Source organism: Leucopleurus acutus (genome assembly GCF_964270905.1).
Source record: "Leucopleurus acutus genome assembly, chromosome: 16".
In the NCBI taxonomy this organism is placed as follows: domain Eukaryota; kingdom Metazoa; phylum Chordata; class Mammalia; order Artiodactyla; family Delphinidae; genus Leucopleurus; species Leucopleurus acutus.
The window spans coordinates 58125598-58141934 of record NC_139158.1 but is presented as its reverse complement, the minus strand read 5'-3'; the positions used below and the strand labels follow the sequence as shown (position 1 = coordinate 58141934).

The following is a 16337-nucleotide window of genomic DNA, read 5'->3' as shown; positions in this document are numbered from 1 at the left end:
CAACTACTGAGCCTGCACTCTAGAGCCCGCGTTGCACAGCTACTGAAGCCCGCGAGCCTAGAGCCCGTGCTCTGCAACAAGAGAAGCCACCGCAATGAGAAGCCCGCGCACTGCAATGTAGAACCCCACTCGCCACAACTAGAGAGAAAGCCCGTGCACAGCAACGAAGACCCAACGCAACCTAAATAAATAAATAAATAAATATTTTTTTTTTAAAAAAAGGAAAGAAATTAAAGAGCTAAGTAAATGGAAAGACATCCTGTGTTCATGGGTTGGAATACTTGATATTAAGATTGAAAAGCTACTAAACATCATCAGTCACTAGGGAAATGCAAATCAAAACCACAATGGGATATCACTTCACATCCACTAAGATGGCTATTTTTTTTAAAACAGCAAAGATGTGGAGAGGGCTTCCCTGGTGGTACGGTGGTTGAGAGTCCGCCTGCCGATGCAGGGGACGCGGGTTCGTGTCCTGGTCCGGGAAGATCTCACAGGCCGCGGAGCGGCTGGGCCCGTGAGCCATGGCCACTGAGCCTGTGCATCTGGAGCCTGTGCTCCGCAATGGGAGAGGCCACAACAGTGAGAGGCCCGCGTACCACAAAAACAAAAAAACAAAAACAAAACAAAAAAAAAGATGTGGAGAAATTGGAACCCTAGTACTTTCTGGTAGGAATGTAAAATGGTATAGCCACTGCGGAAGTATGGTGGCTCCTCAGTAAGTTAAACGTAGAATTAATACATGACCCAGCAATTTCACTCCTAGGTATATACCCAGAAGTACTGAAAACAGGTGTTCAAACAAAAATTTGTATATGAGTGTCCACAGCAGCACTATTCATAATAGCTAAAATGTGAAAACAACCCGATGTCCATCAACTGATGAGTGGATAAATAAGATATTGTATATATATGAAATGGAGTATTTTTTGGCCATAAAAAAGAATGCAGTACTAGTAAATGCTATAACATGGATGAACCTTGAAAATATTATGCTAAGTAGAAGTCAGACACAGAAAGCTGCATATTGTACAATTTCATTTATATGAAATATCCATATATGCAAATCCATAGAGACAAAGCAGATTAGTGGACAGGGTCTGAGGAAGGGGGAAATGTGGGGTGACTGCTTAATGCGTATGGAGTTTCCTTTGGGGGTGAAGAAACTGTTCTGTAGGTAGATAGTGATGACTGGCTACACAACACTATCAATGTACTAAATATCACTGAATTGTACACTTTGTTTAAAATAGCCAATTTTACATGTATTTTACAAAACATTATTCACTACTTATCTGAAATTCAAATTTAACTGACCATACTATATTTTATCTGGCAATCCTAGTCCCATTCTAAATCCTGCTCAAGTTTCCCCGTCCCTTCAAAGGTTCCCAAGGAATTGCCTCAATATTTGCAATCCATTCCTTAACTCCACTCATTCAACAGGTGTACAGTCTGGCTTTTGCCCTGACAATTCAATTCAAATTGCTATTGTTAAGGTCATCAGTGATATACAAGTTGCTAAACTGACTGAAGATTTTTCAGTTCTTGCCTTAATTGCTCTCTCCCTAGCAACTGACTATACAAACCCCTTCCTTCTTGAAATACTCTTTACCCTTGGCTTCTGTGCAGTGAAAGGTTAACTCAGCAGGTTTGGGGTATTCAAGTCTTGCACATTCCAAAGAAACTTCACCAAGTCCTGGGATATAATCTCTAAGCCTTTGGAACACTGTGCCTGATAAGACTGTTTTATATACATCTAGGACCTCGGGCCACACCAGATAGTTTACATTAACAAAGTAATTTATGGTGGGAGCCTTGTGTCATGCTGTATAAGCTGGACCTCTGGAGGGGTTGGGGACTGAGTAACTAAGGTCAGCCATGTGGGCACTCACTCCATGTCTACACGACTGACCCCAAATAACAACCCTGCACACCAAGACTCAGGTGAGCTTCCCTGACTGGCAATATCTGTACATATTGGCAAACATCATTGTTGGGATGAATTAAGAGCAGACTGTATGTCTCCACTGGCAAGGACAACTGAAAGCTTGTGACTGGCCTCTCCTAGACTCTACACTATGTGCCTTTTCCTTTGCTGATTTTAATCTGTATCTTTTCACTATAATAAACCACAACTCTAAGTTTTTCTTAGTTTTGTGAATCATTCTAGTGAAAGTGGTCTTGGGGAGCCCAGACTTACTTCTATGCCCCTATTTTTTCCTAAGTCTGATTATCTGTTCCTTTCCTGCCTTTATCACTGGATCCCTTTGCTTTGCCCTCCCTATAAATTCTGGTATTCTACTCTTGGTCATCTTTTCCCCTCCCTACCTGCAATAACCTACTTTCCACCTGTCCTAGGAAATTTCACTCATGGTTCTGCCATCTGACCTCATGCCCACTTGAGACCCCAGCCTGGACCCTTCTGCCTAGAGGCCCATCTCAGCATGACCCGGGCAGACTCAGCATTAACTCTGTACCCAAACACATCTCCTGCTTTAGTCTCAATTTTAGTTGCTGACTCCCTATCAATCTAGGCACTAAAATCATCATTCCCCAAACTGATCAATTAGCAAGTATTGATCTTTTTCCCCTTCCAAACATCTCTGAAATTTAAACTTTCCATTCCCATAATTTGGGCCTTCATTGTCTCTCACATGAGCTCTTGCACACATTTGTGAAATATTCTCCCTGATTGATCTCACACACCCCCACCACTCAATCTAGTTCTATCCTGCTTTTTACCTAACGTTTCTAAAACATGAATCTCTCCAATTACTCCCCGACTTAGACCCTTTAGAGGCACTCTAGCCCCTGTAAACCTAGGCTCTTTAGCAAGGCCATAAGGCTTGTGACCCAGATATTCTCCCTTTCTAGCCCCACCCTCTGCCTTCCTTCTACCCCCAACTCTCCAGCAACGCCGAACCACTCTAAATTCCCTGACCACACTCACTAAACATTATTATGTCCCAGGACCCATTCTAGGCACTGCAGATAAATTCTAGACAAAGTTAACTCAAGGAGCTACCTTCCAACAGGGAAACCAGTAAGTAAATAAAGAATAATTTCTGATACTGCTGAATGCAATGAGGATAATGAAGCTGAAGGTGATAGAGCATGATCAAAGGCCAATGGGGTAATTTTAGTTAGCATGGATGGGGAAATGACTTTTGAGAGGAAACCTAAATAATGGTGGGAGGAGTCCATTTTAAAACAAATTCTCATAGACCCCAAGTGTTTATAAAAGTTACCTGTATCAAGTTTCTTACATATATATAATCTTCTTATGCTTGTGGCTCTAATACAAACCTGAAGCCCCCTAGACTACCTATTATGGGAGAAATACATTTCCTTCTTGTCAGAGCTACTTGCCATGAAAAACATTCTGCCTGGTCATCAGATTTGGGAACCACTGGCCCAACAGGCACTCATGTAATTCTACTCTTCTAGGTCCAATTTTAAGGAGAAAATATCCTTGGGAGTGGGGCGAGGAGGAATTATATAAGAGAAGTAGAAATGCAGACAAGGGAGCTAAGAGGAAGGTAAGGTAATTCTGAAATGGCTCTTTGAAACAGGAAGAACGAGCAACTAACGACAACCAATCAAATCTAAACGAAAATGAAAAGGACTTTAATTTCAGAGGGTGTGAAGAAAACATGAATGGGGGAAAAATGGTGAAATGTAAGTGAAGCTGTAAAAGATTCTTACTTAAAACAAAGTATAAGAAAATCACTTATTTAAAATGAGCTTTAGACAATGCCTGACTACACTTCTGTCCTAAAAATTCAAAATAACCATGAGATGAGGCCGGTAAACTGAAAGGAAAATGAGATAGGAGTTACTTGACCATAAGACATTTTAAGATGTTTATTATTTACCTGCACAAATTAACAGAAACTTATACAACTGAACCAGGTTACAATTAATTCACAGTAACTAACGTATGCTAGCTTCTATCTGCCACAGACAAGAACACAACCAAGTCTCCTCAACAGATGATTTTATTACCAAATCTACATTCTGGCTTTTATAACTGTTTCACAACACCTGGCACAGTGCACATCTACAGCATTTATGACTAGAAATGACCCTCAAGGCCCTTCAGAGAGCAGAGGTGAACACTTTCTCATGGAGAAAGGCCAGCTTTTCTAAGCGAGTTCGTTTCAGTAGTGGGAGCCATTCCCAGTGAGATAACTCCACCACATGGTATCCAAGCTGATTCAGCTGCCGCCTCTTCATATTATGTAGTCCAAGCAGATCCCTGGAACCATAGCAATACTGGTTCTTGTTTGTTAACTGAATAGCCAGCTTCACTTGTGGGACCTGCCTGCAGGCCGGGGGACACAGGCCAGCCATCTCCATGGCCTCCAATCTGTCTGCCGTATTGCAAAGGGAGCCCCCCATAGGTATGGCCGCCTCCTCCTCTAATTTCATGGGCTGCTGCCCACTGTCCGACTCAGTTTCCCCCTGCAAATGCCCTCCTGATTTCCCTTTTAGTAGCTGATTCATCAAATCATCTGTAAGGCTGATTCCCACATGCTTAAGCCTTAATTTGGCTACATCTTCAGTTGGTATGGCTTCTCTGTTAAAAGGTAATGGCTTCATGTTACCATCAAGCTGAACCTCTAAATCAGAAGATCGGGTATGAGGCAAAATCATATGGTGTTTGACATACTGGGGCCCACCCAACATGGTCTCAAGTAAAAAGAGAGCTTCTAGGAATTCAGGCTTTGAGTTCATATCCTTCCTTGCTAAATTCCACAGCATTTCCAATGCCTTTTGCTGAAGGTGAGAACTAAGACGATTGCCTCTGTAATCTGGACACTCAATGCCAACTGTACCATCAAGAGTATAAAGCTCCTTGGTGACCTCAAACTTACTTCTCTCGTGAGCTAACCTGACAAACCCTGGACTCAAAGCGAAATCTATGAGCTCTATTGGAAAGTACTCAGAAAATGCCAGGCCCAGCAGGCAGGTGAGCAGGTGTTCTGGGTATCGGTTGAACTCAGGCATCTTTCTGTGAATCTCATTTATCAGGCTAGAATAAAACTCTTCTGCATTGGGTGGCTTATAATTCAGAGTTCCAAATGACCACAGAATCTTGGCAACATCTTTACTTCGACAGTATGCTACCCTAGGAGGCAAAGAAGCAGCTACAGCATTCATTACTCCTTCATCCAGGATGCGTAAGGCCGAGCAGGCAAGAGTCAGGTGCATGACACCTTGAACTCCCAGGGAAGGAATTCGCTGAGGAGCAATCTGTCCAAACTGCTTCATGAAATTTACGTGATCCACATGAGTGAAACGGAACATTTTAAGAATATTCACTAAGGCATAACTACTCAGATGCTGCATGTCAGCACAAGCCAGGTCTCCAATTTTCCGCATGACAAATTCAGAGAGACTACTACTAGATTTAAAAAATCCCAAACAGATTGTACCAACCTCCTCTAAATTAATCAAATCTATATACTTGAGGATTAATGATTCCAATTTTTTCATTAGGTCCTGGGGTGCCTGACGACTTTCACCTATAATATAAATTAAGTGAATCAGCTGGGACAAAGATAGCTCTTTCCAGTGCAAATTAAGATAACTAAAAAAGATTTTTAAAAACCGAGGTACTCTGCGGCCCAAGTACCGCCAGAGGTCAGCCACCAAGAGAAGTTGATCCAGACTCACCTCCCATACCTTATGGCAAAATTTGGTTTCAAACACATCTAGCATTGAATGGGAATGAGGAATTCCTAAACTGACAAAGGCTTTCAAAATACTGATCAGATCTGGGGCATCAAAGAGATTTATGTTTTTCACACTCAGCTGGCAGAGCAGAGCAAAGCTGGCACTGGACAGCAAAACAGGATGCTGCTCTGCAGGCAAAGAGCTCAGCTTACAAAAATAGTCAGCAATAATTTGAGGCTGGAGATTATCTTGATAAACTGTGACTTTGTGCAAAATTAGTTCACCTTCTGAAACAGACAGGGGCTGACAAGTCTCAGACCTATTATAGCTGTGAAGCTGGTATTCTGGTCTTAGCTGTAGGAAAACTCGAGGGTCTTCAAAGGAATCAAAAGTTTCTACATCCTCTTCATCAACTCTCATGGCCCTGGGTGAGCCCGGCTTCAACGTGCTGGCCTTAGAGGCAGAAGCCCTGCTGAATTCCAAACCGGGGAGGGTACTGCTAATTGTCAGAATTCTCCCAGAAGCAGAGGTGCTACAAATGTTAACTTTTTTGGCAGGATGGCAGAGGCTGTTTTCTGGAGAGTCCTGTCCTTTGCGCCATGTGCAGCTTCTCATATTCCAACATGCCACACTTTGGGTTGCAATGTAGGTAAAAGGATTGCAAAAAGCTCGATATCTTAAAGGTTTTAACAGCTTGAGAGTGGCTGCCATTCTGGTGTCAGAACTGATCATTTTGGCAGTCAGAACACAGTCCTCACTGGTTTGACCAAGCAATTTCTTGTTTACATGGTTCTTGATTAGAGCTGGAGGAGAAGGCATTCCACAGAAACTGCCTGGAAATCTTCGGCATATCACAAGAGCCATGGATCACAAATGACTGGGCCAGAATTGGTGCCAGATACTGAAAGAAGGGCAGATGAAGAGTAAGTGGCTTCCACCTATCATAATACCAAAACTTACACACTATAAAAAATGGCTTAAAACTACACCACTGTCCACTCAAGTAAGTTCAATGCTGGTGAACGCCCAAACCACAAGACAGCCTACATCAAGGATAAACCCCATGTATCTTGCGTAAAGGCACAGGAAAGCCCCAAACCCAGGGTACTATTGGGCAGTTCTTCGGACTGCTCCTCAGTCTGAACTTCCTTTGTCCTCTGGACAGACTTCCTTTATGCTTAGAAACAGCTGTTCCACTAACATCCAACAGGAAGGAGGCAGGCAGATTTCCAAAAAGAAAGCTGGGAACAAAAGTGAGCAATGTATTCCACCTCTTTGATATCAACACATAAAGAGCACACTTGGAGAATAAGAAAGTTGGTAAAAGCTGCCATACTAACAGCTAAAGTAAAAAGTGGGATTTGGGGTAAAGTTTAATTAATTATACCCACAACAACCTTCCCTGTTCCTCCTTTTGATTACAGAATTTGGTTGTTCTAATGCTGCTCCTGTACCTCTTAGAAGATGCCTATCCTCCTTCCAGACCTCTCCAGTCTAAATCACTAACACAGAGTAGTCATGTACTTGGGAAGTAAACTCAAAAACTCACTCACAAGGAATGAAATTGTGCCATTTGCAGACATGGATAGACCTAGAGACTGTCATACAGAGTGAATTAAGTCAGAAAGAGAAAAACAAATATCATATAATATAGCTTATATGTGGAATCTAGAAAAAATGGTACAGATGAACTTATCTGCAAAGAAGAAATAGAGACACAGACGTAGAGAACAAATGTATGGATACCAAGGGTGGGGAGTGGGATGAATTGGGATTGAGATTGACATATATACACTACTATGCATAAAATAGATAACTAATGAGAACCTACTGTACAGCACAGGGAACTCTACTCAGTGCTCTGTGGTGACCTAAATGGGAAGGAAAACTAAAAAAGAGGGGATATATGTATATGTATAACTGATTCACTTTGCTGTACAACAGAAACACAGCATTGTAAAGCAACGATACTCCAATAAAAAATAAAAAACTCACCCACTTTGGTGGGGGAGGGCAGAAGGCCCAGGCCCTACTCACTGTCAATTCATGGGTGGGACACAAAGAGCATCTCAAAGCTGGGCTCAGGGAGCACCAATTCATGCAACTGCCCTGCTGACAAGGGGACAGCACAGCTTTCCTCTGGAGGAGGCAGATTAGCAATGCTTCCAGTGAGTCAGGTGTTGATTATCCTGCCTGTGAGCAGCCCAAGTCCCATTTTTCTCCTATAGTAGAAACCATGAGAGGCTATGAAAATGACTCTGCTGTACTCTTGCTTTCAATGTTTATTGTCTTTCCCTCCACTTGAGAAATACCAAGGCCCGACAAAGAAAACCCAGGGAGCCCTAAGCTGCCAAGATATGGACCAGACAGGGCTCTTGCTGCAGAAAATCCCATGAGTGTTCTGAGGGTGCCAGAATGACTTTCTGAAATGCCTAAGCAATTCCCGTCAGTCCCTGCCTTCCAGAGCCCACAGCATAAGAAATAGAGGACTGCAGGGCAGGCCAGTAGCTTTTTTCAGGTAGCCCAGCTACACAGGCTTCTCTGGATGGCAGAAATGTATGCTCTAATTTCTTTGTGAACCAGAACGGAATTCTCTCATGCCAAATCTTTATACGCTTGGTTTCTTACTGTGGCCTGGGGACCATTCTGCCCACTATGTTTCAATCTGTGGGTCCAGATGCTATAGATCAGGTGTTAGCAAACTATGGCTCAGAGCCCAAATCCAGCCCTCCATCTGTTTTGTTTTTTTTTTAATTTTTTTAAATTTATTTTTATTTTTGGCTGCGTTGGGTCTTCGTTGCTGCGCGTGGGCTTTCTCTAGTTGTGGCGAGCGGGGGCTACTCTTCGTTGCAGTGCGTGGGCTTCTCACTGCGGTGGATTCTCTTGTTGCAGAGCACGGGCTCTAGGCGTGCAGGCTTCAGTAGTTGTGGCGCACGGGCTTAGCTGCTCCGCGGCATGTGGGATCTTCCCGGACCAGGGCTCGAACCTGTGTCCCCTGCACTGGCGGGCAGATTCTTAACCACTGCGCCACCAGGGAAGTCCCCTTCCATCTGTTTTTCTAAGTAAAGTTTTATCGGAACATAGCCAGGCCATTTGTTAAATATTGTCTATGGCTGCTTTCTCACTACAAGAGCAGAGTTGAGTAATTTTGGCAGAGAATATATGGCCTGCAAAGCATAAAATATTTACTATCTGGCCTTTTACAGAAAAAGTTTGCTATAGACCATTAGCTTACTCCTATGAATGCATATGGCCCACTTTTTAAAAATTAGAAAACATCAGAAAAACAGTACTGAAATAAATTTTTCTCTAACACTTAGATGATAATTAAAGATTTATGCCTCAAAATAGTCACTAGGAATCTCAATTAATATTGCAGCACAGGCATGGTGGGAACAAAGGAGAGAGCAATTAATGGAACTCTTCAGCTGACAGGGCTTTTAAGAATACCTGTTTCAGAGGACTTCCCTGGTGGTCCAGTGGTTAAGAATCCGCCTTCCAATGGAGGGGATGTGGGTTCGATCCCTGGTCGGGGAACTAAGATCCCACATGCCGCAGGGCAACTAAGCCCGCATGCTGCAACTACTGAGCCCGCACACTCTGGAGCCTGCGTGCCACAACTAGAGAGAAGCCTGCACACCGCAATGCCCACATGCCACAACAAAGGTCCTGCGTGCTGCAACTGAGACCTGACGCAGCCAAATAAATAAATATTAAAAAAAAAAAAAAAGAAAGAATACCTGTTTCGGAACCTGGAATCTAAATTTAATTCAACACAACGTGCAACTAAAGCAATTGTTCAAAGTCCTTCTTCTCATCTTGGGAACTAGATCTGAAGAAATAACTTAAAAAAAAAAAAAAGACAAAAAAAATTTTTTTAAGAGGATTCCCTGGTGGCGCAGTGGTTGAGAGTCCACCTGCCGATGCAGGGGACACGGGTTCGTGCCCCGATCCGGGAGGATCCCACATGCCATGGAGCGGCTGGGCCCGGGAGCCATGGCCGCTGGGCCTGCGCGTTTGGAGCCTGTGCTCCGCGGCGGGAGAGGCCACAACAGTGAAAGGCCCGCGTACCGCAAAAAAAAAAAAATTTTTTAACAATAGCAAAAAAACTGAAAACCCATTATGTCTCTCCAGAACGAGGAGGGTGATTTACACAATAAGTGTGTGTCAGGCATCCACTCATGAAAAAGTACATACAAATAGTCAGTGGAACAAACAGAACACAACAAGTGCCATCACTTAAAATACACTGGGTTGGCCAAAAAGTTCATTCGGGTTTTTCCAAATGAACTTTTATAAAAGGAAAGTAACTATGTAGCTTCTTTGTTGGGAGACTTTCTGCTACACCTTTGATAAATTCACTTTTTTTTCCTTTTTATTGGGGTTAAAACTGTTAAATAGAAGAGTACATGGATTAATTTAACAAATACTTTTATAAATAATTTTAAAAGCACATTAAATAATTTAAGTTACTGCAATTAATACTACCTAAGAGTACTTAATGAGATTACTGTATGTGGTCCTGAAATGAACAAAAGAACCACGTGGAACATCATTTGACTGGTGTAGATCCAGTGTTTCGAACTGATGTGGCTCTTTTTGATACAGGCTAAGGGACTTCCCTGCTGGTCCAGTGATAAGACTTCACATGTCCAACGCAGGGGGGCGCGGGTTCGATCCCTGGTCTGGGAACTAAGATTCCACATGCTGTGCGGCACAGCCAAAAAAAAAAAATACAGGCTACGTCCCAAGATGGAAATAACAAGAGCCACAATTGTCTCAGGGTCTCCACTGTGGCAAGCCTTGAATGAGCTGCTTTATCTGCATCAGTTCCAATCCTTACAACTTTCTGTAAGGTAAGTTTTATTATCTCCATACTGTTGATAAGTAAAAAAAGTCTTCACAAGATTAAGAAACCTGCTGAAGATTACACAGCCAAGGGACAGAATGGGGTTTGACATCACATCAAAGATTATCTGATTCCAAAACCCACATTGCTAGTGTATTGGAGAGACAAGAAGGGGAGTCAGATTCCAGACAGGGGTGTGGAGGGGACCCCAAACAATCTATACGGTTTCCAGGTGCCAGGAAGCTAGAGGACTAGAACTGGGTGAGCCCAAAAGCCCCTCGTACCTCTAATAGTGTAAGATCCTGGCTATCACTAGTATATACTACTTATAAAAAGAACAAAAAGAAAATCTCAAAGACCAAAATCTACATGAAGGAATGAGTTTACAAGATGCCCCAGTATCGGGCTTTCCTGGTGGCGCAGTGGTTGGGAGTCCGCCTGCCGATGCAGGGGACACAGGTTTGTGCCCCGGTCCGGGAAGATCCCACATGCCGCGGAGCGGCTGGGCCCGTGAGCCATGGCCACTGAGCCTGCACATCCAGAGCCTGTGCTCCGCAACGGGAGAGACCACAACAGTGAGAGGCCCGCATACCGCAGAAAAAAAACAAAAACAAAAACAAGATGCCCCAGTATTAAGGTAAAGAGAACTATAATTGAAGTTTATACATAAGTTCAACATAGAAGGGAAGTAAAGGGAAATCCCAGGATAATGATGAAGATCCCAGGACTACAGCTGTGAGCAGACATAAAGAGCAACTAGTTTATGCTGGAGGAGATGGATATTACATAGGAGAGAAGATTTACATTTCTGATGGGTAATCTGAGGATGAACAAGTAATAGGTAGATGGAAAACCAAGCCAATAACAGCAACAAAAATGATTAATTCCAAACAACACAAAAAAGTTGTACAAGACAGAAAATGTTATATTACTCTCCTTACTCAGCTGTAAACAATATTTACATAATCTTACTTATATAAACCTTGAATATCTGCCTCACCAAAAATTATGAGCAACCTATGTTGGGACATTAAAGGGAGGGGAAGTGGAGTAGAAGAAAACTGAGTAGTGATACAAGAGACCTAGAGCATCAAAGTCCGTAACAAAGAAGTCAAGAGATTTTATAGACATAGATATATCCTAGAAATCAAGAAATAGAAACACAAATGTTATTTAGAAATACACCAATGAATGCCAAAAGAAACAGGCAAATAGTTGAAAAGTGACTCTGGGTAACAAAAATGGAGGGAGAAAAGAAAGGAAATTAATTTTAGTGTTATAAGATCTGTCAAACTATTTGCCTTTTTTTTTTTTTTTTTTTTTTGGCAGCGCTGCATGGCTTGTGGAATCTTAGTTCCTGGACCAGGGACTGACCCTGTGCCCTCAGCAGTGAAAGTGCAGAGTCCTAACCACTGGGCCACCAGGGAATTCAACTACATAAGCCATGTATTTTTTTTCTTAATAAATTTATTTATTTATTTATTTTTGGCTGCATTGGATCCTCGTTGCTGCACGCGGACTTTCTTTTAGTTGTGGCGAGTGAGGTCTACTCTTTGTTGTGGTGTGCGGGCCTCTCATTGCGGTGGCTTCTCTTGTTGCGCAGCACGGGCTCTAGGCGCGTGGGCTTCAGTGGTTGTGGCGCATGGGCTCAGTAGTTCTGGCTCACAGGCTCTAGAGCACAGGCTCAATAGTTGCGGCACATGGGCTTAGTTGCTCCGCAGCATTTGGGATCTTCCCAGACCAGGGCTCGAACCCATGTCCCCTGCATCAGCAGGTGGATTCTTAACCGCTGCGCCACCAGGGAAGCCCCAAGCCATGTATTTTTAATTTAAAAACTTACATTTACAAAATGCATGTTCTAACAGGAAATTAAAGTGTTCTTCAAGAAGACAATCAGGGACTTCTCTGGTGGTCCAGTGGGTAAGACTCCGCGCTGCCAATGTAGGGGGCCCACGTTCCATCCCTGGTCGGGGAACTAGATCCCACATGCCGCAACGAAGATCCCACATGCTGCAACTAAGACCCAGTGCAGCCAAAATAAATAAATAAAAATGAATATTAAAAAAAAAAAGACAATCAGTGGATAGAGAAAGCAACCTTGGGACTTCCCTGGTGGTGCAGCGGTTGGGAGTCTGCCTGCCAATGCAGGGGACATGGGTTCAAGCCCTGGTCCTGGAGAATCCCACATGCCGCAGAGCGGCTGAGCCTGTGCACCACAACTGCTGAGCCTGCACTCTGGAGCTCTCGAGCCACAACTACTGGGCCTGTGTGCCACAACTGTTGAGGCCCGCGCGCCTGGAGCCCATGCTCCGCAACAGGAGAAGCCACTGCGTGAGAGGCCCGTGCACTGCAACGAGGAACGGCCCTCGCTCGCTGCAACTGGAGGGAGCCTGTGTGCAGCAACGAGGACCCAACACAGCCAAAAAATATTAAATAAATAAATAAATATTTTTTTTAAAAAAAAGAAAGAAACCTACATACTCAAGGAAAATGCTGAAAAGTTATTTCTAGTACAAGCACTTCCTATTGTCTGTAGAACTTCTCTGTGGATGCCCAGTAACAGAACGATGACAAAATAAATAATCTTAGAGCCATGCAGAGTGAAATTGCAAATGGCAAACAGCAGCTACTCACTTTTTCACCATGTAACTTTTAGCACAACTGTATAGACACCATATCTATGTATACAGATCTGAAATATAACCACTTCAGAAGCTGGGTATTAAGTACTGTGGAGAAGGAAAGGGAAGAAACACAAGGAAGATACAGAACCAATAAAGCAGAAGAGTGGGGGGAAAAGGCAATACAAAAGAGAGGAGGCCAGAATGTTTTGCCCAGATAGAGAAAAATACAGCTGAGAGTTAGTTCCTCCTTACGTAAGGGCTCCCAGACAATCCATAAGAAAGCTGGAAAGAGAACACTATGAGATGCCCAATCAATAACTCCCGATGTCTCCTCTAAAGGTTCAAATTTATGTGACATCATTTCACAAAACCCCTTTCCTAGTTAAGTGCCCCAAGAATACTCTCCTTCCCATCTCCTCTTTAGGGGTCCTAGAGAACCAGAGTGGAGCCTCAGAGACCACTGGACCAACCATGGCTGTTCTGAAAGGCACTGCCCAAACCACCCTGAATGATGTGATTTCACAAGAGCGAGAAATCTTACCTTTCCACCTTCCAGGTACAGGTCTGAGCAAGGCCGAATAGCTTCGTTTTAAACTACAGTCCAGAAGTTAGAGGAGGGGAGCCAGGCGGAGGAAGGCAGCCATGCTAACTGTAGATTAAGTATATGACACCCTCAGCATATTCAATTTACCAGTTACCGGATCTCATCCCTTAATTCTGATTTGATTCTTTTGCTAGAAAAATTTAACCCACTTATATCCTGATAAAATTACCACAAATAAATGGATACTTCAAACTCCATTTTTGTTTTAGCAAATAATATGTTGAGTAGCCCTGAGAATTAAAATAGCAAAAAACGAACTTCCTCTAGGCACTGCAGTCTACGAGAAGATTGACAAAAATCCCAACATGTAAACTACCTGCACCCACAACCATGTGAAAAAATTTCCAAATAAACAGTCCAAGTACCTATCACTGTTAGCACAACTGAACATTTGGCTTTATCTGTTTTCCTAGATTTGCAAGGCTGCACAGTATAGTATCTCAGACAAGTGAAGGGGAAGCATCAGAATTCTTTGGTATCAAAGTTGACTTATTTGCATGATGAATGACAAGGCTTTGTTGGGGACCAGGAAAAATAAACCAATGAATGGGGAAGAAAATCATACTGACAAATTAGATGTGCATAACTGCCAAAAACCTCACTTTCTCAGCTGTCTTATGCAGCACAGAGTCTTTAGGTTTTATTCTGGTCTACCAGGCAGAAGCAAATTCATCCCAGAGCTTGCCCAAGGCCATTCAGGGCAGTGAGTCACAGAATCTAGGTGACCGTTCTTACTATTCACAAAGTGTGAGCAAAGTGCAGAAAACATAAATTCAGGTTCCAGCAGCAACAAATGACTAAAGCACAAAACATTAGCCATGTTGGTGCTAAAGCACTTGGTTCCAGCTCCACAGGATGAAGCACCGTCCAAGGGTCTGCAGTGAGTGGGCAATGAAGCATCACCCGAGGAGGCCCATGCACGTAACTGGTATGGAGAGGCCCCAAAGCTCCCTGAGTCAGGAAAGAAGAGCTGTGTCATGATTTGTACGGAAAGAGAAATGGCAATTATTTTTCTTTTCCCTGGAGAGAAAAAAGGGAGGGGGACATCAATAACACCCTTAGACTTGTGCAACCAGAAACTATCTGTTAAAAAATGGGGAAAGGGTATATATCGTAGTGATATTTACTGAAGACTCAACCTCTCCCAGGTACTGAGCAAAATGCCGCAAGGCCTTGCTGCTCAAAGTGCGGCCTGCGGAGCAGCGGCATCAGCCTCACCTGGAAACTGGTGAGAAACGCTGAATCTCAGGCCCCACCCCAGACTTACAGAATCCGAACCTCCAGATTCCAGTGAATCGCATGCAGATTGAAGTGTGATAAGAGAAGCGGCAGAATATCTCACTACGCTCTCACAAAAGACCTGTGAAGCAAGTACTGTTATCATCTCCGTCTCACAGAGGAAAACTCAAGGTTCAGGTAAGCAGCCTGCCAAAGGCCACAGAACTCCGGGTCGCCGAGGTTCTCCCTAGAGCCGGGCCTTGGACAGGTGCCCGCAGCCCGCGCCGGGAAGCGCAGCCCAGCTCGGCAAAGAGCGCCGCCGCGGCCTCCTCTCTGGCCGCCGTCACTCACCTGAGCCTGTGGAGCACGGGCGCCGCAACACCAGTCGCCACTCCCGCGAGTGGCCGCGGCTCGGCGACTCCTCCAGCTACCCCCGGGCCGCACAGCCCCACTTCCGGCCAACTGCCCGTTACTTCCGTATGCTGTGCGAGTGACGGGTGCGGCCGAGGCTCAAAACACTCTGTCAGCGTTTTCCAAAGACGTTTTCCACAGGAAGATGTTGCTGCAGAGACAGGACCTGCGAAGGGAAAACCGCGCTGTGGATGGACGGCTCTGAAAGTCACTGAATAGCCTAGATACAGGTTGGAATCTCAGACCGCTACACAGGGTTTATGGCCTTGGGCAAGTCACGTAAATTCTCTAAGCCAAGTTTCTTATCTGCCCAATGAGATAATCATGCATTTATAATAGAGATATATCTAGAAAGCGTTCTCAGGAGGAGAGTTAGTGATGGATAGACGAGCCTGTTAGGAGAAATGGATGTGAGGAGCTGGGCTGAAAAGGCCAGAGCTTTGGCAGATGAGCCAGGGTGATCCTCCACCTCCCCAAGTAGGCGGGCTCCCACCTGAGTGGGTATGGGCAACTAGGCAGGGAAGAGACTCTCGAGACTTCCAGGAGGACTTGGCCCCAGACGGCCGTCCCTGGGGGCACTGGAGACGATCAGTGTGATCAGGGTGGTCACACCTTGTCCGTGTTTTGGCTGCTGGTCCACCCATCCTAAGGGCTGTGAAGGGGACCTGAGAAATGGTGCTCCCTCCAGGGCACCGTCTTGAGAGGGAGGACACTTCACTGCAAGGAGAGGCAAGCCTGGCATCCCAACTCCTGAGCTCTGTGGAGGGCACTGTTTGCCTGGGGGTGAGCATTTTGGGCCCTAGACCACTGACACCACTGCTCAGAGAGGGTTCTCTCACCGGGGCTGGACCAGAGCAAACACTGTGAGTTGCTAATTACGACTCTGTCCTTGCCAGCAGAACCCAGAGAGAGAGCCTAGGCGATGAAATGAACTGTAACGGCTCCTTGG

The 16337-nt window shown here is 44.3% G+C and overlaps 2 protein-coding genes across 2 annotated transcripts in view; both read right to left on the bottom strand.

The window, feature by feature from the left end:
* The window catches only part of UBOX5 (U-box domain containing 5), a 31236-nt gene extending 17451 nt beyond the window's left edge, over positions 1–13785 (bottom strand). The window contains exon 1 of the mRNA XM_082858013.1: positions 13697–13785. The gene's annotated coding sequence lies outside the window, so the exon portion shown is untranslated. The remainder of the gene's footprint in view (positions 1–13696) is intronic.
* Positions 3765–15178, bottom strand: FASTKD5 (FAST kinase domains 5). The gene is made up of 3 exons (XM_082858008.1): positions 15027–15178; positions 13697–13804; positions 3765–6583 (listed from the first exon to the last, which is right to left on the bottom strand). Exon 3 carries the CDS (start codon positions 6544–6546, stop codon positions 4102–4104), a length of 2445 nt encoding a protein of 814 aa, XP_082714134.1. The 5' UTR covers positions 6547–6583; positions 13697–13804; positions 15027–15178; the 3' UTR covers positions 3765–4101.
* Positions 15179–16337: the final 1159 nt, after the last annotated feature.